Source organism: Opisthocomus hoazin, chromosome 19 (assembly GCF_030867145.1).
Source record: "Opisthocomus hoazin isolate bOpiHoa1 chromosome 19, bOpiHoa1.hap1, whole genome shotgun sequence".
In the NCBI taxonomy this organism is placed as follows: domain Eukaryota; kingdom Metazoa; phylum Chordata; class Aves; order Opisthocomiformes; family Opisthocomidae; genus Opisthocomus; species Opisthocomus hoazin.
This window is the reverse complement of record NC_134432.1, coordinates 6,493,894-6,517,340: the sequence shown is the minus strand read 5'-3', so window position 1 is coordinate 6,517,340 and position 23,447 is coordinate 6,493,894. Positions and strand designations below refer to the sequence as shown.

Here is a 23,447-nt window from a genome sequence, read left to right as displayed (position 1 = left end):
GCTGGAACCGCTCCGCCATGCTCACTGCGGGCTGCTTCACTCGTCCTCCAGAGCCTCGCTGGGCCTTCTCTTCACACCCCGCGCTCTCCCCGGCTCTGCTCAGCTGATGGATCTGTTCCAGCTCAGGCTCGCTTCAGAACAGTCAGGAACTTGGTTTTAGGTTCTTTTCTCTCGAAGAACATGCTAATGTGGCAATTCCCAGTAGGGGACATTTTTCTATTTACTAAAGTCTTCAAAGAGAATAAGCAAAAATCCTGACGATGGAAATACTTGCTCAGGAGCACTAACTCTTCCCATCATTAGTCTACGAAAAATAGGTGCCCACAGGAAAAACATGGGTTACCTCTCATTTCTGTTTCGCCACGCACTAACCTCACCTGGCTCACAGCCCACACCATACCGAGTATCTTCGCAGCATCGTTACCAGAAGCAAAGCTTGGCAGTAGGTTTTTCTCCCCTTTAATCTCTTTCGGTACATTTAAACTCCTGGTGTTTTTTGCTCTGAAGGAGAAATGCTTGAGAGGGTTGACTGAATGAACTCTGAAATTCACACCCTGGCAAATTGGACTGATTTCCTAAATCCATAATTACAACATTCCTCAGAGATATGCATTCTTTCAGAGCGAACAAGGGAAGATTAGTTTCCTGTCTCTTCCCATTTACATGACTTCTCTGTCAAGAGGAACTTTTTTTGTTTCTAAACAATCCTCTGTTTATGCGGTTCTCTTCTTGGCAGGGGACTGGTGAATTAATCTCGCCTAAAAGTATAACACAGCCAAACTATCAATTGCAAATAGCCCGACCATCTTTGTGCAAGGCAGCTGATTTGCACAGGCCTTTAGAATCCAATATCCATCTGTGCAAGCACTCAGCCAGGTACCGATCGATTACAGGGGTTTTAAATAATCTGGGATGATTATTGAATGACCGGACAGTTTTACTGCTGACTGGATAAGAAGGTGAGAGTGGATCTGTGCATGGGTGTGAATACGCACAAGGCTTAAGACTTGACTAAAACTGCGCAAATGTAGCTCCCTGCATCCGCACGTCCCCGAGCACGCAGAAACTACCACAGGGCAAGAGCATCGTGTTGCCTCACACACAGAGCTGCAAACACATGCAAGCAGAATGTGTGTGGAGCCCTGTGGGCAACCTATTTGCTTCCCACTTTTAAAAAAGAAGGGAACACCTCCCCTCCTTCTGTGCTAGCAGGAAAGCTGTGTCTCCGGTCCTCCTCTTTGCCTTTCCCTGTTTCTGCTGGAGAGGCCAGTGTCAGTGCTCTTGACAGGGTTCCCTTTGTCTTAGAGCAAGAGTAACATGAGGATTTGCTTGTCTTAAGCGAGGCTGTCCCCATTTTCCCTTTGTGGTACACAATCCTATAGCTGATGCAATTTGGAGGCAGTAACAGGTATCCTGGCAACTACTATATCAGACGCCTGCTCTAGCTTTTCAGGAGCGTGGATGTCCCAAACATTCCTATAAAGTTTTGAATGATAGTCCTTCCTATATTGTTTCCTACTCCTAAGATGCTTCTCCCGTTTGGCTGAATTAAACACAGCACCAGGGCACATCAGTTTGGCCTAACCGCTTGCTGACGCTCTTAACTCTTTAATCTAATACTGACCTCTCAACCTACAGCCATAAGCCAATTAGCCTCTTTTTATACCATACCAAATCTCTTTCTGATGAAGTTGTACTTTCGAACAAATGCATGCTAGTGACAGAAATGTAATTATGCTGCTTAGGAGCAAGCCAGCCCTGTCTGGCTGCAGGGGGTTTAAGGTCAGAAAACATCTCTAACACACCAAAACCCTTTAAAGGAGATTTTTTTTTTCCCCAGTGTGTTCTCTCCAGTTTCCTTTCTTCACTCTCCAACACTTAATACGTCTGCACATAAAGGCTGTTTGGCCACAACTTTTAAAACTGAGGTCCTGAGCTTTCAAAGGAATTACTTGCCAATACCTCACTGAGGCAGAAGACAGATGCCCAGCTCCCATAAGCTTCTGCTGAATCCCCAGAGCTTGGCCTTGCAGCTCCACGCTTCAGTAAATGTGAGCTGATTTTCCAAAGCCATTGAGCAAACAGACCTTCCATCACTCCAGAGAAATTTTTGGCTGATGTTTTGAAATGTGTTTGACATTTTTGACAATTTGGTAGATAGCCTGGAAAACAATGGCAGTTTTTCTTAGCTTCTTTGTACCTACCGTAAAATTCCATCAGAACTCGTTCGTACGTTTGTATTTAAGCAGAACTGATTTAACTAGGAACGGCTGGATTTGTTATAAATATAACTACCATAATTATCATTAGGGACACCAGCCCCCCACGTCTTATAGAAAATAGCCCTCTCTAAGCCGTGCAGGAGGTACATGCATTTAACTGCATATATCATCCTTTGATAGACTTTCTTTAGATAGTAAGGCACGGAACACACTGCACGTTTGGCTTTTCCCATGTATTTTTCCCACAACAGCTGTGGGTTGGTTAAATGAGAAGTTCCCATTTCTTTTAGACCAACAGTGCTAACTTCATTAGTACAGATGCATATTTTACTGCTCTCTATCCCGTAAGCAGAATGTAACTGAAGAATTACATTATGCTTTTCCTGAGACAGTCACAGATGTGCCTGTTTTCTGCATCAGCCCTACCAGTAAGTCCTTTTGCTTTGCAACTCTGATGTTATTTCAGCTATCAATAAATATATGACACCATTTCAAAACTGAACTGAAAAATAGAAGGAATTCTATACTTTGCCTGCTACTTTTATTGTCCATTTTTTCCATGGTTTAATATTCCCTTAGGTACAATATACTTTCACATCATGTTGTGGCTGTATGCTCTCCCCAGAGAGCTCCAACAAGAATAGTAAATCTAAAGAAAAAGGCACGGGGCAAAAGCAGAGGGATTGCCAAAACACTCCCACCAGCACGGAGCTTCTGGTCCGTCCCTGAAGAGGGGCCAAAACGCAGGAAAGGGAATGAAAGGAGCAATGGGAGCAACCAGTGGACCCTGGGGGGAGCAAGACTGCCAGTTCTCAACTGATACAAAGCAATTCCCTCAATCTTGGCTTCACAAGACAGATACCAGGTCTTAAACCTGTCACCAGCCCAGGTCTAAACACCATCTATTTTGCAAAGGAGAAATGGAAAAGAAAAAAAAAAAATCTTGTCTGTCTTAAACAGCAGCTGTTAGGAAGCTGCTTAAAGATGTGGAAAGACAAATGCAATTCTCTCGCAGAGAGCTTAGCAGGCAAAAGGCAGGCAAAACAGAGACAACGAGCAGCTCCCGCATATTTATAGACGCCCCCGAGCGCGGAGCCACCTGGGCTGAGGGGGGAGAGCTCCTGCGCTCATACACCCCGTCGCAGCAACACCTACAGAACCATGAACATTTATTTCAGCTGATGATTCCTCCCTGAGACTTTTAAGGCCAGAAGGAACAAAACCAATCACCCACTGGTTCTCGTTTCCTGCTGAACAAGAGGCCATGAATACTAGCAAGGGACTCCACACCACGGCTGGTTGAACTAGTTTTGGTTTCTACCTTCCAGGAAAGCAGCCAGTTTAGATTCGACATCTGAGTGACGAAATCCATTCTATCCCTGAATAAACAGTTCATTCAAACACAGAGCGAAAGGTAATTTGACATGCAGACTTATACAGAAAGACAAGTCGTTTATTAATCACCTCCTGAATATCATTCCCATTTGCATTCAACAGAATGCTTAATTCCCGGCAGATATTAAGTTCCTTACACTGCAGGGATTTTCCTGTACTCAAAACAATCTTGAGCCAATTTGAAAGTTTGCCTAAACTCAGGACTCCTAGGGAAGGACAGTAGACGTGGATATTTACAAAGTGGCCTTTTTGACCTCTTGTCTTCATTAAAGATTCCCCAGAGCAGGACTACTGGCCAGGCGTTCTGGTCACAAAAACTTTAAAAAAATAATTGCATTCTTCCCTTTAAATTCCCCTTAAAAATCACCTCCTTGAGAGTAACAGCTATTACATTTTATTCCAGAGGTAGTTACATTTTAATTGAGGTCAAAACGGTCCTGCACAGAAAGAGTATATTAGGACCTTGGCATCAGTCTCTGAGGATGTATGCCATTTAGAAATTAATTGGTTAAATAAATAAGATTACATCAAGTCCTTGCTGTAGTGTAAGATAATTTACACCTATTAAGGACCAGGAATTGTCAAAGTTTTTCAAATGTATTACACACAAAGGTGGGTACTCTACTTTTACGCCTTTTGTTTGGGCAGATTTCTGAATATCATCAGAATATGATCTGTAAAGTAGCATAACAATCCTAGAATTTCAGTGGAACTAGAGTTCTACATTTGCTGTGAATTACTAGCTTCTCACCCCTGGTCACCCAGAGAACGAGCTGGCACAGTCTTTGATTTTCATGGTCAGAAATTTTAAAATAAGTAAGCTATCTCCCTGTCACAGCTGGAGGAGAGGCGATTAGCCGCAGCCTCTCCCAGCGCTGGACGTGGCGAACAGCTGGCTCCAGGGCTCACCGGCTTCGTTCTCATGCCAGACTAGAGCAGACTGACTGGCTGCAAAACGGGGGCCTGAAAAACCCAAGGGCCACTTTTCCCGGTGTTGCACCCCCGTACCCTCCCTCGAGTCGCACACAGCAAAACGAAGGGCAGAGTGGTTCCAACCATCAGCTGGCAAAAGGGCTTGGCTCACGAGCCACAGCTCACAAGGAGCGCCCAAAGAACAAGGAACACCTTTTCAAACACCAGCGCTTTTTCTGAGCATTAGTTTTGGAAGGGTTTAATATTTTTACATTTCAGAAACTAAGGGACAGTTTCCCTCATGCAAACACTAGCACAGAAAGTCTTCTGATTTAGCAACAAAGGCCCTTTGGCTGAAGGTCAATAAAAGTGGAAGCACCATTTCCATGACTTCACCGTCCCAGACACCTCGCAAACAGGTGATTGTAATGCTGGCAGTCCTAAACAAACTCATCGGTTTTAACCCTGCCCAACACTGATTCTAGTTATCACCCCAAATGAAGAGCACCGTCACCCAGTGCTGCTCCACGGGAGAAGGAATTTCACAGCAGTCAGTCCAAACAAGCACACATACACTTCTTGGGCCAAAGGACCCTGAGGTAATGTTTTAAACCATATCAACTGGTTAGCTCTGCCGCAGCCATACTATTTCCTGCAAAAATACTCCGGACGCTACAATCATCAAGTGTGTGTGTGCCTTCTGGGCTCTAACTGTTCAGAAATACCCATAATATTCTGTCGTTCCCCCTGCACAGCTACCCCAACCTGTCCTCATCAAGCTGAGGCTGTGCCCTGTGAACGGCATCGCGGCCTCGGCGCTTCCCAGCAGCTCTCTCCTCACACCGACGGGCACAGCTCCCTCGTGGCAAGGCCCAGACCCGGAGGGGTGCAGGTGACTCCACACAACATGGGTGCTTTGGCACTGGTCAACCAAGAGGAGTCCAGAAGGGCACAACTGCAAGGTCACCCCAAGACACCAGTGAGAACACTGCACACTACAAGCGGTGCAGCAAAATACCCTTCTATTCCCAAGCCCTCTGGTAAACCAGGAGAACTTCAGGTCGCCAAAGCACAGGTGTCTGCTGCTGTCCGAGATGTCCTCGGGCTCCAGCTGCCACCCGAGAAGAGAGTGCTCCCTGGCAGGACCCACATCATATCGCCAACCTCGTGCAAGTATCTCAGATACTACCTGACATCTAAAACATTGGCACGAGTGACATTTGCAGTAAGAGTTGCTTCCCTACCAGGCTCCTCACAGATATTCTTGCTCTCTGTGTGTTCACTTTCTGAAAGCTTGGCAGATGATTGAAAAATGCTTTCCATGCTTTTTAGTCTCAAAGGGAGTTTGTCCTGTAGAATTTCCAGGGACACCTCAGCATTCAATAAGCCCCTCCTGCTGCCGGCCAAGTGCCCTCCGCAGCCGCTGAGCAGCGTCCTGTATCGGCTGTCCTGTGGTTGCTCTACCCAACTCTACCATCTTTATGCAGCTGACCAAAGTAACGAAAAACACGAAGCATGCAGAAATGGAAGCAGAAGGGCACGCAGCAAAGCAGGCAATTGGCTCATGCCCTGCCTTTTTTTCCTGCCTATCTACCCTCAATATCCTACACACCTTCCCCTCTGCTTGTGAAGACAGGCACTCTCCAGTGTGTTTCCACGCAGCTCAGAATCAGTCAGGCAAGCTCACCAACAGCAATGCAGCTGGCACTGTGCAAGAGGAGTGCTCCTCCCCTCCCTCTGCCCTCCGGGTATCTCTGCTTGGAGAAGACACAACAGGAGCTCTCCCCCTGGGCCGACCGGGCGTGCCAGCAGGCAGTTGTGAGGAGGGCAGTTTCCCCAGGGTATGGAGACGTTTTGATCCCTTCGCTTTCCCTCCTGCTCCTCTGCCTGCCTACGGCTGCCACCCCTGCCTGCGCAGCCCCAGTCTGGACAGCCCAGCAGCGGCGCGGGCGCTGGCAGGCGGAGGGGGCAAAACCAGTTTGCTGCTGGGCTGGAAACAGGTTCTGTTGGCCCCACAGTTAACTACCCAGTTTCTGCCTTTTGTAGGAGCAGTCAGGATCACACCTTCGATTCATCCCACGGGGCAGGAACAGGAAAATTCTGTACTTGTACTGCTCAGGGCGAACAAAAAGAAATACCAGCCCAGAAACATCTGTCGCCCACCGTACCGAACATGGCATGGCCAGTGCCACCGAGCGAGGAGAGACACCGCTTTCACCAGGGCCCTTGATAGCTGCATGGTTCAAGTCTTTGTTACGGCTGCAGCACAGAGGTAAACAAAAATGGGCCTTAAACCCATGAAGACTTCCATCCTCTTTGGACCTTTTTGAAACAATGATCCAAAAATTCTGACTGAGAGTTTGCCGTTGTGGAGTGTTTGGGAAGTTTTGGTTCCCATTTCCCCAGGGGACCCAGAGGCCACGCTGCATCCCATCCTCTGCCTCCCACCCAGCGCAACGTGTCCAGAATCCCAGAATGTTTGGGGTTGGCAGGGCCCTCTGTGGGTCCCCCAGCCCAACCCCCTGCCCAAACAGGGTCACCCAGAGCAGGCTGCACAGCACCGCGTCCAGGCGGGGCTGGAATATCTCCAGAGAAGGAGACTCCACAGCCTCCCTGGGCAGCCTGGGCCAAGGCTCTGTCACCCTCAGAGTGAAAGTGTCCTTAACACTGCATCGCCAGGCAGAGCTGGGAGATACAAATTGTCTGTGAGCCTGAAATAAACACACGAACGGGACAGAGAACACAAATGCCAACTCCCTCCAGCTCCACAAAGAGCCTAATGGATTTTTTTGGTCAAAACGTGTCAGATCATAGGTGAAGCTCTGAGTGGAAAGTTGAACCTTTCTCTCATGTAAAGCCCAAATTTTCAAGAACACTGAAGTCCTGGACAACCTTAGTTTTTGCACTGAAAACCAAAACTTGCTCAGAGATTCCTCCTTTGTAACTTCTCTTTCGTCCAGCGCAGCCGTGCTGCCAGCAGCGGGAAGCAGAAGCCTACCTGCACAGGCGATGAGTTTGGTTTCCTCCAGATGCATAGGTACAGATTCTGCTGGCTCTGAAGTGATGTAGCACTGAGAGTCGCGACTGATAACAGGGAAGTTTAAGCCCTACTTGTGTTATAATTACATAGTTGTCAAAAATACATAAGTTGGCAGGATGCAGAATATACAAAGTCTGGAATACTTTGGGAAAGAAAAGATGACCTTCTGCCACAGTCCCTCATGCAGTCGAGCTCTGTGTCTGTCTCTAAGCAGTTGTCTTACCAGGCACCAAACAAGCACTCTTCAGAGAGCATCTATTCCCAAGCCTCCTGCCTCCACAAATGATTGACACCATCTGCAATCGTGCATGTTAACCAGGAGGTTTTTCCCACCGTCCACCACAGCATCAACAGAAACCCCTTCACTGCATACACCAAAGTAGATCCAGAGTTGTGATGAAGATGTCTGGTATGTTTCACGGCTAATTCCATCTCAGTGCTTGATCCAGCAAGGCACCAGCACTTGTGCTGGCCTTCAAGCTTGTGAGAATCAAAGAGAACCCTGCAAAGTTCTTTCACTGGAAAGATCCCTGAGATCAAGAGGCAAGACCCCTTCCTTTCCTCACAGTCTGGCCTCTGGCATGGGTACACAGAAGTTAAATATTCACCACTGAAAACACTCAGTAGATTTAACAGTTGCCACGAAGCGCTGCTGGGCATTTTATCAATGATCTCTGTCTTAAAAAACACATCCTAATGCCTTTTGAATTGTCCTTTTTCCTGCTGACCCATGAAAGAGAGAAGAAACATCTCATGTTTAAAATAAAGTCATTTTGCTGTTGTGTATAGACAGCGCCTAAGATCTCAAGCGCGGGAGATCATTAGTCATCAGGCTGGCCTCTTGCCGCTCAGAGGCCCACACTGACCACTCCAACGGATTTTCAAAGGCAGACTCTAGCCGATGGTGAGAAATGCTGCACGGCTGCCGAATGCAAACGGAGGAGTTAAAGGAGCAAAGTCTCACCACGAGGTTGCAATTCCACAGGGATATCGTGGACACATAAATAATCACTGACGGTTTGTCACCATGGAATTTCTTGATATTTCACTGTCATATAGAACCGTTCTATGATTCTATGATACATGTATTTATTGTAGTATCAGGCCAAGACATGGTTGCCTGAACTCTCCTGTTTATACACCAAGAAACAAAAAACCTGCTACCCTTCTTCGTGTGTTATTAAAATTACTTGTGTCCTACAGCACAAGACGCAGAAGTCACGGTATCTAACAGTCACCTAACAAACCTAGTGAAAATGATCAGAGTGGAGCATGCAGAAGAAACCTAACGTTTGACCTGACTTACACCCCTTGTTAGCCGCCTGAAGAGAACTCTCTTTTCCCCTCTCCTTGTAATTAATTAACATAAATATTTGTAGTGTTCACTTACACTGTGTATGAAAGTAAAATAATGCACTTGATAATCTTATCTAAATGCTTCAGCCAAACAAGAGCATTTTTAAAGACATAACAGGAATTAAAGTATAAATTTTCTTCCCTGCATGTACAATTTTGCCATATTCTTACAAAGTTATGAGGAAGTACAAAATTGTAATAGTAGGACTACAATATCCAGATCTGGATATTCTGAACATCTTAAAACAATCCCCAAGCAAATAGCTCTCAGAAAATGGGAGAGGAAAATCCATACTCACCTGAATGTGATCCGTCCAGTTCTCCTGAGTCATGGTTTTCTGAAAAGACAAAATTACTTCTGAGCCATCTCCGAAAAGGCAGAATGCTACATGCAGCAAGCCAACATTTAACACACCATCTCACACCCTGGCATCAGCTGTGACTGAGGAATGCATCCTGGAGCACACGGAAAACCTCTGCTTCTCCTATGTCACCAGCCAGGGCATGGCAGAAAAACACAGCTTAGATAAAGTCATTCAGACAACTATTACACTACAGCATGCAAGACAAAAAAAAATCCTCCTATGCAATTGAAGTACACAGGCAATGGCAGGCCCCTACCCAGCAGCAGCCTGAACTCTCGTTATTACCTGGAGCTGGGTCCTGGGCTCGTTTGCAGAAAACTAATCACCTTAACAACACTCTGCAAAGTGCAGAGTGTTTCTGAATGCCTCAAAGCTCACATGGTGCTCTTTCAATGACAGAGACATAGCTGAGCAAAGCTGAAACAGGCCGTGGTCTGGTGGCACACATGGATCCTTGCTGTTGCCTTTACCTCAGATTTGCAATATGTCCACAGACCCCGCATCTCAACAGCGAGCCCAGCGGAGAGCCATCCCCACAGGCTCCAGTAAAGGTAGTGATCCCAGGAACCATCCGCAAGGCTGAGCCCTCAGAAACTAAACCTACAAAGCTTTCTCAACAGCCAAGTCATGAAAAATCCTCAGGGATCATGAGGTCTGGGAAAGGAAACTGGTCAGTTTATATCCCCATTGCAGTGCAGTTCAGAGCCAACCTTGGGGAGAAACTCGGAATGGGACCTGTTCTCCACTCTGCCAAGAACACAGGCTGCATGAGACTGACCAGCCACTGAGGCTTGAGCCTCACCCCCACTTCTGGCAGAGGTAACACTGATTACTAGTGCCACTTTTACGGAAAGGTACAAGGGCAAACAGGGAGTAAGAGCCTCAAAGAAAACATCTTTGAGATACACAAGCATGTAATTAAAACACTAGTGAGATAAAGGAGCCATTTAACCAGACCTCATACACAGCTGAGAATGGTAAACAGAGAACACCAAAGAGCTCTCAGAAGAAGGGACTGTGTCCAGAAACAGCTGCCAAATGTACCTTAATGGAAGTAACTGGCCAGCTTGGATACTTCAAATCAAGCAAATACTCCAAAACAAAGGAAATGGAAGGCCAGAGAGAGCAGACCACCAGATCAAGAAACCATTCCACTGTGCTAAATAAATACACCTGGATAAATGCCTTCTACTCGCTCACTGCAGATGACCAAGCTCTCTAGAATGATGTCATCCAACATCATAGCTTTGAGATGCAGGACGTTGAAATGCTCGATCCTCCCCACATCTTCTCTCAGTGGATCTGGCAGGCAGCAAAGACAGATCAGAGCCTTCACTGGTGGATCAGGAGGTCTTGCAAGCAGGACTGCCTGTGCCAGAATGGTGTCATCAGGTCACCACCACTCAATCCCACCTTCGTGTTCAAAGTACCGAGGGGTGAGGGACCAGAAAAAACACATGCATCTGCCTTCTTCTGTCAGAACATCAAACGAATCCTCTTTTGAACAAAAGAACAGACACTTCTGGAGGAGGTGTCTCATTTCCTGAAAACTGGCTCTCTGAAGATTGGATCAATAGTATCATAGGAACATCTGAACAACCCGCTGGGCTCTGTTAAAACACTGTTAAAAAAGTCTCTTGTATCTACAAGGAGAAGGTCTTCTACGAACTACAGATGAAACACCACGTCTGGCAAATACATCTTAATAATTCAAATTCAAGAAATGGAAACACTTCGCTATGATATTCGGTCTCTGTGGTCCTTGTCCTTCACACTCCAATTGACATACCTGGATACAAGAAGTGCCAGATGTTTTTTCCAGAAGAGGCAGAAGAAAAACTTACTCTAAGCTGGTACAATCTGTCTCCGGACACAGGATAATGATGAACGCCAGACCACCAAGAGAAGCACTGAAAGTGCCCTGTTAACAAGCAGAGAAACGTGCTCCCCAGCACAGCATGCTCAAGAGCATCCAAAGGGCAGTGACTTGGCTCTGTACACTGAGAGGGAGGAGAAACCGTAGTCAAGTAATTCTGCAGACAGTCAACCTCCAAGCTGCCTCCTAGAAACCTGCTCCTTAGAAAGAATTAATGGCATCTTCTTATTTCTACAGCCCTCAGTGTCAGGACAAGTACCAGTGTATTTGGAGGCTGGACAGAAGCAAAGTTAGTTCAAAGAGTGGCTCAGGAGCTGAAAGTACTACTGTTTTGCTCAGCAGTAACAAGGCTGTTAGCACAAAAAAGCTTCTGTGGCAGGTTTGGGCCATACCTATCACAGTCAGGCCACAAGGACCAATGCAAAGTGCCTACAAAGAATCCAGCAATGCGGAATGCCTAAAACCTAGTGTTCTTTGGAAAAAAACAACACACAAACCCGCAGAGACCAAAACCACCAAAAAACTCTTTAGCCAGTATGCTCCTGCTTATTGAGATGGCTGAGAGAGACTGAACGTACGCAGAGCACACCCTGACCTGCCCACGTGTCTCAGAACACTGCCGGGGATGCTGAGGTGAACCATCACGAACCCCAGTCATTCGAGTATGAACGGACACACAAACTGTTCACTCACAGAAAACACAGCTCCAATGGCAGATCCAGTGCATTTCTATACAATAAAAATCACAACGAAATCTTGCTCATATACTGTTGATACATTTAAATCATGTCAATTCTGTTACTCAAAGGCAAAATTAATAAAAAGCCTTGTTCACATCCATGCCACACAACATATAAACGTACCTCAACAAACCTCTTGTAAAAGAGGTAATGCAGAGTTCTCAAGTGCCGCTGATTTATGACATTAGGGCAGAGAGCTGAAAGAAGGAAAAAGACACGTAACGTAAGTATACAACATAGCTGAACTTCCTTGAAGTTTTACTGTCTAGACATTACATTTTTCCTTCCCAATTTCAAACTCAGTATGTGGAAGGCAGGACACCATCACACTTGCAACAATGATGGACAGACACACACACAGAATCATAGAAAGTTTGGGGTCGGAAGGCACCCCTAGAGGTCATCTAGTCCAACCCCCCCGCAGTGAGCAGGGACACCGCTAACGAGATCAGGTTGCTCAGAGCCCTGTCCAACCTGGTCTTGAATGTTTCCAGGGATGGGGCCTCCACCACCTCTCTGGGCAAACTGTTCCAGTGTTTCACCACCCTCATTGTAAAGAATTTCTTCCTTATATCCAGCCTAAACCTACCCTGTTTTAGTTTAAAACCATTACCCCTCATCCTGTCACTGCTGTCTCCACTAAAAAGATTGTCCCCATCTTTCCTGTAGGCTCCCTTTAAGTACTGAAAGGCTGCAATCAGGTCTCCCCGCAGCCTTCTCTTCTCCAGGCTGAACAAGCCCAACTCTCTCAGCCTGTCCTCATAGCAAAGGTGCTCCAGCCCTCGGATCATTTTTGTAGCCCTCCTTTGGACCCGCTCCAACAGGTCCATGTCCTTCTTGTGCTGAGGGCTCCAGAGCTGAACGCAGGACTCCAGGTGAGGTCTCACCAGAGCAGAGTAGAGGGGCAGAATCACCTCTCTCGACCTGCTGGCCACGCTTCTCCTGATGCAGCCCAGGACATGGTTGGCCCTCTGGGCTGCCAGCGCACATTGCCGGCTCCATTGTCAGTTTATCTAAACAATAAACTATTATTTACACTTTCAACCATGATTAGCAATGCTAATCCTCAGCTACTGCTACCTCTGGTTCTGCCACCCTTGAACGATAAGATCCACTTGCTGGTTCAATATGCGTTAGTCAATGACTTCACACCTTTAATTAGGTAGCATCCTCATACAGGCAACACCTCCAGTCTCTAGAGGCTGCATTCTTTTTGATTTAATTGGAACCCGTGCTGTTAATTCATTGAAGCAGTTTCGAACATGTTACTCAGGATGCAAACTTGTGGCTGAAGTTGATCCGATAAAATACGTGTCCATGAAAGAGATTCCGTATCCATACAAAGAGGGAGGTGACTATTGTTTTGCTGAGCTAGCAAGCAACAGTTGTTGTTATTTCTATTACTGTCATCTTCATTAGATATGCCTCATTACAACTGCAAAAAACTAGATCTTCACATAGCACCTTGTTTTGAAATCCAGTGCAAAGAGAGATAAATGCAGAAGATAAAATACATTAACTAGGATTAGCATATGTATCTGTCAGTTCTTGCGAGATGCTGGTATGCAAGTACAGAGAAAGGTTTAACCAAAGCCTTCACTGGGGTTTCAGTGGCTAAAACCATCTCACTGGTAGTCAGAAGGAGCAGGACCAGCAATCAGAAACGGTAACAGAAAACAGTAAAGTGAAAGCTCTCCGCAGCCTCCCATGAATCAGCGTACACCGGGAGAAACTCGTGGGGCCTCAGAGCTCAGCACCCTCCGCACCCCACACGTGGCATGCCCGAGGACTGAAAACTGAGAGAACGAGGAAAGATCTCTGAATACCAGGCCCTGGAATCAGAGGGATGAACTGAGGTACCACTGGCTACTGCAGCTTCTCAGAGGCTCTTGAAGCATCACTTCATACCTTGAACATTCCCACCTCGAATAGAAATGTTTAAAGCCGTTATTTTTAAGTTAATCTTCCACAGTGTGGCAACATACCCTTGCCCTCAAAGGATCTGAGGAAATTACTGCAGTTCTCCCAGAGGATATTATCCCAATAAATACAGTGATCTTTCCTCCGGATATTATCCCAATACCTGGAGGAAAGATTATCAGCTCATGAAAAGCAACACTCTTTAAAGAAGGTAAGATCAACATTAGAATTAATAATATCACCAGCTAACGTCAAGATTTGCAAGCACTTCAGAAAGCAGCAAAGCCCAACTGCTCTAGGTCACCAAAAAGATCCATTGAACGTTTTTTTTCTTTGAGCTCCTAGAGGAAATATCCAAAGCACAGCACTTGGCAGAACTGAGGGCTTTTAAGTGCCCAGCTGTCTGCGTGGAAAGTAGGACAGAGGAACACAGATGGACTGGAACATTTCCGAAGGCACCAGTGAGATTTTCTGCTCTGATGTAGCAAAGGAACGGAGTTTGAATCCAGTTTTCCATATTTTATTACAAAAATCATAGAAGGACTAATCAAAAACATTAGGATGAAAGGTAACTTGGTAAGAGAGACAATGAAATGAAGAGTTCAAAGCTCTAAGGAAAGGAAGAACAGCAAAATAAAAACAACAAAATGGACCTCAATAAACTCAGAGAACTGGCAGGTAATATTTCATGTGAAAATAATTTATAAGGGGAAAAGGAGTTAAGAAGAACTGGCAATGGAAAAATTGCAAGGGAAGTAAGAGCTTAACTGCTAAATCAGTAGCTTTTATTGATCTCAAACACAAGCAGCAAGTTAAAAGAACATGGAAATTGGATCACACACATACAAAAGAACAGCACAAACACATAAATCAGAAAGCCCAAAGTAAAACATGAAATGCATCTAGCAAACGCCATAAAGGCAAGAGAAATTGTGACTATAGTCTTCTGCAGGAAAACAACAACCAAAAACCAACAAAAATCTAATGGCAAGGCTAGAGAAGAACTGGCATAGGTTGTACAGGAGATGGTAAACTTTCCACCTTGGAGGTCTTTAAGAATAGGTTCCACACTGCACGTACACCAGAAATAACAGAAGGAGCTCCTCTGGCGTTGGGACAGGAGGGTGGTACTGCAGACTCTCTGCCAGACCCTTTCCCTGCAGTTTCATGACCATCTACACCTCATATTTGCAGAAATCAAAGTGCTTCAGGGCAGAGCAACTTACTCCAGGTCAAACACCTAGTCGCGTGAACAGGAGTCTGAACTTAAGTCTCCTGAGCCAAAACAAATGTTCTGGTGGTCGGAGCAAAAACCAACAACCTAAGCTTTTCAGAACAGAGCCCATCCTTCTGTTCAGCGTTGGTACAATGGGATTTTGGGATCACGACTGGGTTGTGGAGCACTGGGATTTCGGGATCATGACTGGGTTGTGGAGCACTAGTGGAATACAAATGGAGTAACTATGAAAGCACCTATTCGGGCATGTGTTAACTCTTAACCTGGCAGTTGCACCACGACAGTGCTTCATCCGAACTACATTTCACATCTGGGACTGACTCAGAAGCAAAAAATCCAGTCTGCTCTCAGCCGTTAGCAGAGAGTTAATGGCTATTAGCCATACACAGGAAGTCAAGATGAAATCTATTTGTCACACAGGGTATGAAACCCACAATACATACTTATTTCACTCGTGAAACATTGGTAAGATGTGTCTACCGGGGACATGGTGCAATATATTTCTAGGTGTGGTGCGTGGCTACCACTAGGTGATCCGCGATGCCTCCTGAGCTGGGATGTGGACCCAGTTCTCTTCACACTGCCCTGAGAGCCTGACTTCCATTCACAATGAGACTCCTTCACCCTGGCCTGGCAGAACAGCAGGTCCCAGACAAAGCATACTTTGTTTGGGGACAAAGTACAGGAGTCTTTTCTTAATAAAATCAGGGTACCTGAAATGCTAGAGGCTTTTACCCTGGTATTGCTAAGGATTGCCGGGGAATCTGATGAGAAGCAAGCTGTGCTAGTCTCTCAGTGTATTATAAGATTGGTCCCCAAGTGCGAATCAGAGGAGGGTAGGGCTGGACCCAAGAAAACCTCTTTTTATTTACATGTTTTAGCCTCAAACATGCATTAGTGTCTCTCATAAAATGCTCTGGGCCACTACAGATCAGGTTCAGCGGTCCTCAGAAAGGAAGGTGAACAGCCGAAGCCTCAGAGCACCCCCAAGCCCCTGAGCTACCCTCTGGCTTTGCTGCCTGGCGCGCTAGCTGACTGCAGGAAGAACAGAGAGCGCAGCACAAGGGTTTCGATCTACGCCTCAAGGAAAAAAATCTCTGGTGTGCTCTTTAGACATGCGTCTGGATATGACGAATTCATGCTCAGAACACCAAGGGTGGTGTCAGCTTATCCAATGACAACCTCGGAGCTGCTGGCAAGCTTGGTCTAGAGCAGGTCATACCCTACTGCCTGTACCTCAGCAGACAAAAATGTAGCTGAGAAGGTAACGGCCCCAGAAAGGACCCTGGCATGTTCAACGCCCTGCTTGTCTAGCACCTTGGCTCAGCAGCCACTGCAGCCTTCGCGACGGATGGCTCCTGTCTTCTGCTGTGTAAGCCTAGAGATTCTGGTCAGTCGCGGTGCTACGCAGAGATGTGCTGGTATTGAACACGAGAGCTAAAAAACTCTGAGGGAAAACCACCGTGGAAGTGGGGCGAAACCACCGTCGTAAAGCAAATGTAAAGGAGAGGAATAACCTTCTGCTCTGTTTCAACAAGGAAAAGATAAAAACATTTGAAATTTCTTCCTTCCAAAGGCATTCCTGTAGAGTTATAGCAGTCATGACTGTCTCTCTAACACAGCATCTTCTGAAAGCGCCCAGAGCAGACTTCCCCAGTCCTTGCTGGAGCTCTCTCTGGTGACTGCCCTGCGATGTGCTGGCAGCTCAGCCCTCCAGACCCGACAAGGGGTTCTGGGCACACCAGGGGCTGCCCTCAGCACACACATACACAGAGCACACACACACACTCAACACACCCACACCCAGACACACACCCAGACACACACAGTGCTGAGCAGCCCTTCAGACCTGAGGATGGGTTCTGGGGACACTGGGGGCTGCCCTCAGCACACACACACCCCCACACACCCACGTGCAGACACACACAGTGCTGAGCAGCCCCTTCAGACCCCAGGAGGGGTTCTGGGGACACCAGGGGCTGCCCTCAGCACACAAACACACACACAGCACACACCCACGCTCAAAACACCCACACATAGACACACACACACGGTGCTGAGGAGTCCTTCAGACCCCAGGAGCAGTTCTGGGGACACTGGGGGCTGCCCTCAGCACACACCCCCCCACACACACACCCCCACACCCAGACACACGGTGCTGAGGAGTCCTTCAGACCCCAGGAGCGGTTTTGGGGACACTGGGGGCTGCCCTCAGCACACCCCCCCCACCACACCCCCCCACTCCACACCCCCCCAGACACACGCGGTGCTGAGCAGCCCTCGCCTGCCCTCTGCTGCCCTGGCACTCATGGAGGGCGAACGCTTTATCACGCAGATCAGTTCCGGGGCTCAGCGGGGAAAATTCACACCAAACTGAAACTGAAGGCTAAACCAAAAGGATAACGCGGTGGTCAAGTGAAGAAAAACATCTATCTTTTCAAGACTACGGTAAAAACACGTTCGTAGCATTCAAAACTCCAGGTGCTCAGCTAATTCATTGCACTGCTGCAGGGCAACGAGAGCTGTAAACTCTGCATTCAGTTACCATCTCTTTGCTATCAACACCGCTATCATCCGCTTTATTGGCACACAGGCACTGAGGCCCAGCGTTTGAGGACAGTTATACTTTTCAGAGTGGCATCATTCCTACCTCGTGCCCAATGAATTTTAAACGGAAAACATCACCCAACTCTCTGTGCTATACTAACTGCACAAAAACCCAACAGAAAAGAGACTCCACCATTTCAAACCTAGGCAGGGTCTGTTCCCTCATCTCTCAGAACTGTTTTGACTGAAACTTGCATTTGTAAATCTAAGTCCATCTCACAGGGGCTCTGCAGAGTGTTAAGTAATTAGCCTGCAAAAGCTACAGGCTCGTTAAACCAGACCATACTGGCCCATGTGTGAGAAAAGACTCTATAAAACTGAATTTCCTCAATCACACACCATTTCTGCCCAACTTCTTCCTTCCTCAATAACCCTAATTAAATGGAATCCACACACAGTTTATTGGGACTCAGCAGAAAATCTTCCATTTGCCATGCACTGTTTTGTGTGTATTTCTGTATCCCAGGAATACTGGAATACAGTTCAGAAAAAGAAGAGATGGACTCATCTAAGATGATGGCTTTTTTTTTCCCCTGAGGTTCCAGATATTTTTTATATTGGGCCACCTCCTTTCTGGCTCTGAAGTTTTAAGACTGGCAGTTCCAAGGAGTGTTTCAAATCTTAACAGCTGATCAACACCTAAGTTTTGCTTAGCAGACAGTGAAATTTCCTGTGGATAGGAGTGAGCTCATGTAGTGAAATACAAAAGTAGATTTGGAACTGCAAGGACTGAGTCACATACAAGCTTGCCTTCTCATACCAAGAAAGCTGTCCTCCTCCAGCCTTTCTCACCAAAAGCCACTTCCCTCTTCTGCCGCTGCTTTCAGCCTCTCTCAGAGAGTGGGAGTCGTGACTGAAGAGGAGATAGAAAGCAGCAGAAGACTGCGGCATCGCACAAGCCCACAATCAGGTTAGGCAACAAGAAGTGTGAGTTGTACCTCACCGCTAGCTTTTGGTAGAGCTGCTCAGAACAAGAGAAATACAGGGGCTTTTTAACCAGTGTTTTACCTAGCCTGCTTCCTTTTTGTTCGCTCTTTCCTCACAGTCAGATTTACTTACACTAAAGAATGGAGAAAGAACACCCAGAAATTCAGAGGAAGGGAGGGCAGAGAGGGTGGAAGAAAAGGAAAGCCGCATTATTCCAGCTGCCAGCATTTCCCAGCTCAGTTCAAGCAGGACCAGCACTAAGGCAGAACCTCCCCTGCAGGCATTCATCCCCTTCCAAAGCATTTCAGAGGAGACTGATGGCCACAGTTCAGCAAAATGTGAAGTCTTGTTCTGAATTACATGTGATATTACATAAAAAATAAATACCTACTGTCATATATGGGACTACAAGAGTCATCCAACACTGGTTTTAGCTGCCCCAAACCTGGCATCTTCCCTAAGTCAGTAGCCCACATCCCATCTCACATCAAGAGGTGGACAGCCCTCTAGCAAGTGTCTTATCCTGCACTGTAGACACCGCAGTCTGCACAGGATAAATCACTCTCTGGAAGCGTACGCAGGAATGGGATCTGGATCTACCTCAAGGCATCTCCTCACCAGTGAGTGTGTTGCGGAGGACCAGCAAGATTTGGCCACTATTATCAGCAGCTACAACATCTGGGACACCATCACCAGGCTGAGGCACCCTGCCATCCCACAGAGAGCACCTGAGATCAACAGCTACATGCTCCTCCCCTAGACGGATTTCATTTCTCAGGATTTTGCATGTGAACAGTTAAGCCATGTCACTTCTACAATTAATATCATATCCTTGGTGGATCTTTCATTAGGAAAGGGGAACAACTCAATTTTCTTTACAGATCATAAAAGACAATACAGCCTACTGCACGACCAGCCTTGTAAAGGAGGAAAAATTACTGAAGACTAGTAAACTCCTGGGAAGGTTTTAGATTTTAAATAAATCACCCCCCCATATGCCTCAGCTTTCACACCAGCATGTTAAGTTTAATTATATTTACTTATCCTCCAGTGAGGGTTTGTAAGGATTATCTTCTTAACTTTTGAACAACAGTCTGCAGATGTGAAGATTAATATGCAATATAGTGTTGCTGCCAGGTGTAATAAGCCCACAATTTGTGGTTAGAAAACTCTTTTCAGTCCAAGAAAAGAGAATTGCGTATCTAGGGCTGATGATGGAAAGCTTTGCAGGGTAAAACCTAACGGTGCACCTAAGGTGTCTGATGCAAGGTCCCAAAAGAACTAAAAAAGATCAACAGTCCCCGATAACAACCAAAGCAAAACAAAGCAGATTTTGTCAGATAACTGGTAGTGAAGCAGATCTATTCAGTGATGCAAAATGTGCTACTTCTCTCGCAAGGCTGCAAGAGCCTTAAAATTCCCTCCTACCAAACCTCGTTTATGCAAAGAATACAAAAGGCTGTGAGGCTCCTGCTTCCCAAGGGTTATCTCGTCCCAGCTGACGGACCCATAACTCATGAAAACAGATCCCCAGATGAATAATGACCTGCCTCTTATGTGAGTGGAATGGAGTCATAACTCAAAGCTGACCATCATGTTTACACAGAGCCATTCTGAGGTCAGGATTTATTTCATATCATGGAAGAAGCAGTCTATTAGTCACAAGCACTTCATTCTTCGACAGCACAAAGTGATAATTCCCATAACTTACCAGGTTTTGTTTTTCAATACCATTAATTAAACCCTGAAACTCCCCATGATAAATTAGAGAAGAGATTCCTTGCTGAACATGGAACAAGACAAATTGGCTTTATCTGTACTTTATTGGTGAGATAACTCCACAATATGTTGCAATATCACATACCTGGATCTACGTTAAATCGGCCTAGGAGCCTGAAGACCAGCTTGCTTAGCATTTTGCGGTTAAATTTTTCTGGTTTATACCTGGACAGGCCTTGATATTGTCTGCAAGCAAATCAACAAAATCATAAACAAACACCTGTGGAATTGCCTAAAGTATGTTTCCCAAATAGTAGAGATACTAGGGTCTGCTAGGTGCTGGTAAGAACAGTCCGCTACCTTTCCTGCCTTACAGCAAAAAGCCAGCACCACAACCACACAAATTTCCCAGTCAATGACTGAAGCAACTCCAGAGGCTTATTTTAAAGAAATAGAAAGCGAGCAATTCCCTCTCATCTTTTTTCAGAACTAAGACTGCAACTACTGCATCTACATTGTGAGTGCTGTTGGCTGTGTGACTGACAGGAGCTATTCAAACAAGAGGCAATTTATACATTAAAACACACACGACTATTTCATGAGCACATGAAGGTTAACCACTTGTATCTCTTGTTTTTCTGCCACTTCATCACAGTATTATCTTCCTGCAAAACCTGTACAACCGATACTGAAACTCACTCTTGTCTGCAGCAAAGCACGAGAGTCTGATTGCTACAACCTCCTGGAAGAAGCTTTGATATTGTTCTACTGCTCAGATCTACTGCACAGGTTTAATTTTGCACTCCTCTCTCCTGGCATCTGTCAACAGCAACAAGACCTCTGTCTTACGGGCTGAGGTGTTTGAGAAGACTCTGGCACAGACACCAGAATTTCCCCTTTCTCAGCTGAAAAGTAAATATATTGCACTCCATGACACTGTGAAACAACCTGAGATAGACAACCAGAGAACATACTGTCCTCTGACAGCAAGTTGGCCCCAGCTGCTTAGAAAGTCAACAAGCGTTTCTACCTTGTGACGTCTCTGATATTAAAACTAGGTTCACACCAGGTGTCCAGGATCTGCAACAGCTTGCTCTGGAGCTCGGGATATTCTCCCACATAATCTTCCACCAAGTTAGTTTTATCTTGGAGCAGTAGTGGCGTACACATCTAGGAGAAGAAATCACATTTAAAGCCCTGTGCCCTGCCTTTGACCACCCCATTGCGCAGACTGAGCACCGCAGCAGGCAGAGGGCATGGAAGAGGCCCATGACATGGCAGACTGAAACCTGGCAGAGGGCTGTCCCCTTCCCTGCAGCTCAGACATGGCGAGCAAGTCACAAACCCCCTGCTTAACCAGCCAGCGCTGCCTAAAAGAGTAATGGGGCATTTTCAACACAAATTTTAGCAACCCTTTGAAACAGGGTTTTAGGGAAAACAGGGTTTTGTAATGGGGTCTAAAAATACGCTCGGTCACTCCCCTAGATGTAAAGGTACATCAGCGATGCAGCAGCTACTTATTGGGAACAAAGCAAAACCTCAAGTGAAAGGCAGCACAGCGTGGAGGGCCGTGGTGCATCTCCTGCTGAACAAAAGGTGGATCTGATGACAGAGAAGCCTGCAGAGGGAATGACTCACCTTCTCCACATCTTGATCTGGCTGTAATTGTAGCTTAATACTCAGTATGGCTGCCTAGAAAATACAAAAAAAGTTGTGTATGTAGGAGAAGAACAACGCAGAGGAACAATGGGCATTATTCCAACGTGAAGTATGTATGTTATTATACAAATTCTTCACGTGTTAATTATTTCTGTTAAATTATAAAGTACAAATCATATAAACATTTGGCCCCATACATTCCCCTTAGAAATGTACGAGCAGACTGCTGGCAGAGTTGCACACACCAAGCAGCATCATAGCCTGGAGCAAAAATTAAAGATCAAGTTGTCTGGCAGAAAGAGAGAAAGTAAAGTGCTTGGACAGAATGGGCCAAGATGGATATTTTCTATCAATATAACCGTAAAAAACACCTGACCCACCACATCTTTCTCAGTTTACTTTATCCATCTCGCTGTGCCTTTTGAATTTTGTAAAATGTCTGCATTTTGTGAAAGCAACTCAAGATTTAAAAGACCTTGAAATCAAGAGGTCTTAGTTCTTATAGTTTCTGTGCAGCTCCACACCCCTAAAAGTGCTAAGGTCCACCACACAAAAAGACAGTAAGAAGTGTAATTTTCCCTTTTGTGGTACCTACAAATCTTTGATAAGCCAAGACCTGCCACACTCGCAAATTAACTCCACGTCAGCATCTTCTGCAGACGAGGAAACTGCTGTGGTGCACGGCAGTGTGGTGCACAGCAGCAACTCCGGCTGCCAGAAGGACTGGTTCAGCCACTGCCTCTCCTGTCCCAGCCTGGGGATTACAGAAACGCAGTAAGATGTAACTGTGCTTTGCTTGAGAGGCAAATAAACTAATTAGGATTTTAAGCAGTTAATAGTGTCTGATTTCTATAGTGTGTGAGAATACGTGGATCTCAAATACAGAATAAGTATATAACATCTTTCTTTAATATAGCGTATCGTTCCAGTCAATAGAGTAGTAAGGAGCCTTCTACTGCCCTTCAGTGTTAGCACTGACGTAACTGTGAACTCGGTAACCAGCGTGTTTTCGGTGAAGCGTCCCTCTAATTGCCTTGCAAAGTGAGGCTGTGTTTTCCAAAACCGTTGTACACAGTGCGTGAAAACACGGCATCTCTGACCCTACCACAGCACGCGTGTACCGCTAAGCAGCAACGGGACAGAGCACGTCACCAGCTGAGCTCCTGAACACCGATTTGTTCAGATGAGGGTGAAACCAGGACGTTAGGGTTAGAGGAAAAGCTCTTACCTTCAACAGGCTTCTCTGCTATCTGTGATTGATTTTGCTTTGAGGGAAAGATCATGAAAAGGATGGATTTGTTTGTCAAAATAGTTGCATTTTAGACCTGTGGTATTTGTTAGAATACGTAAACAAATGTAGCACAGTAAAAAAAGTGCATTCCCCGCAAGGAAACGCAAACCTCATCATTACACTTCACCTGCATGAAACCTTTGCAGAAAAATTTAACCAGAAAAACAGCCTAAGTGGTGGT

The 23,447-nt window shown here is 46.0% G+C and overlaps 1 protein-coding gene across 2 annotated transcripts in view; it reads right to left on the bottom strand.

Moving 5' to 3' along the window:
• EXD3 (exonuclease 3'-5' domain containing 3) overlaps positions 1-23,447 on the bottom strand; it is a 235,023-nt gene that overhangs the window by 168,168 nt on the left and 43,408 nt on the right. For both annotated transcript variants that reach the window (XM_075439348.1, XM_075439349.1), the window contains exons 7-11: positions 21,955-22,008; positions 21,347-21,486; positions 20,462-20,562; positions 12,030-12,103; positions 9,225-9,263 (exon numbers count right to left, since the gene is read on the bottom strand). In XM_075439348.1, the coding sequence (XP_075295463.1) occupies positions 9,225-9,263; positions 12,030-12,103; positions 20,462-20,562; positions 21,347-21,486; positions 21,955-22,008 (408 nt within the window). The remainder of the gene's footprint in view (positions 1-9,224; positions 9,264-12,029; positions 12,104-20,461; positions 20,563-21,346; positions 21,487-21,954; positions 22,009-23,447) is intronic.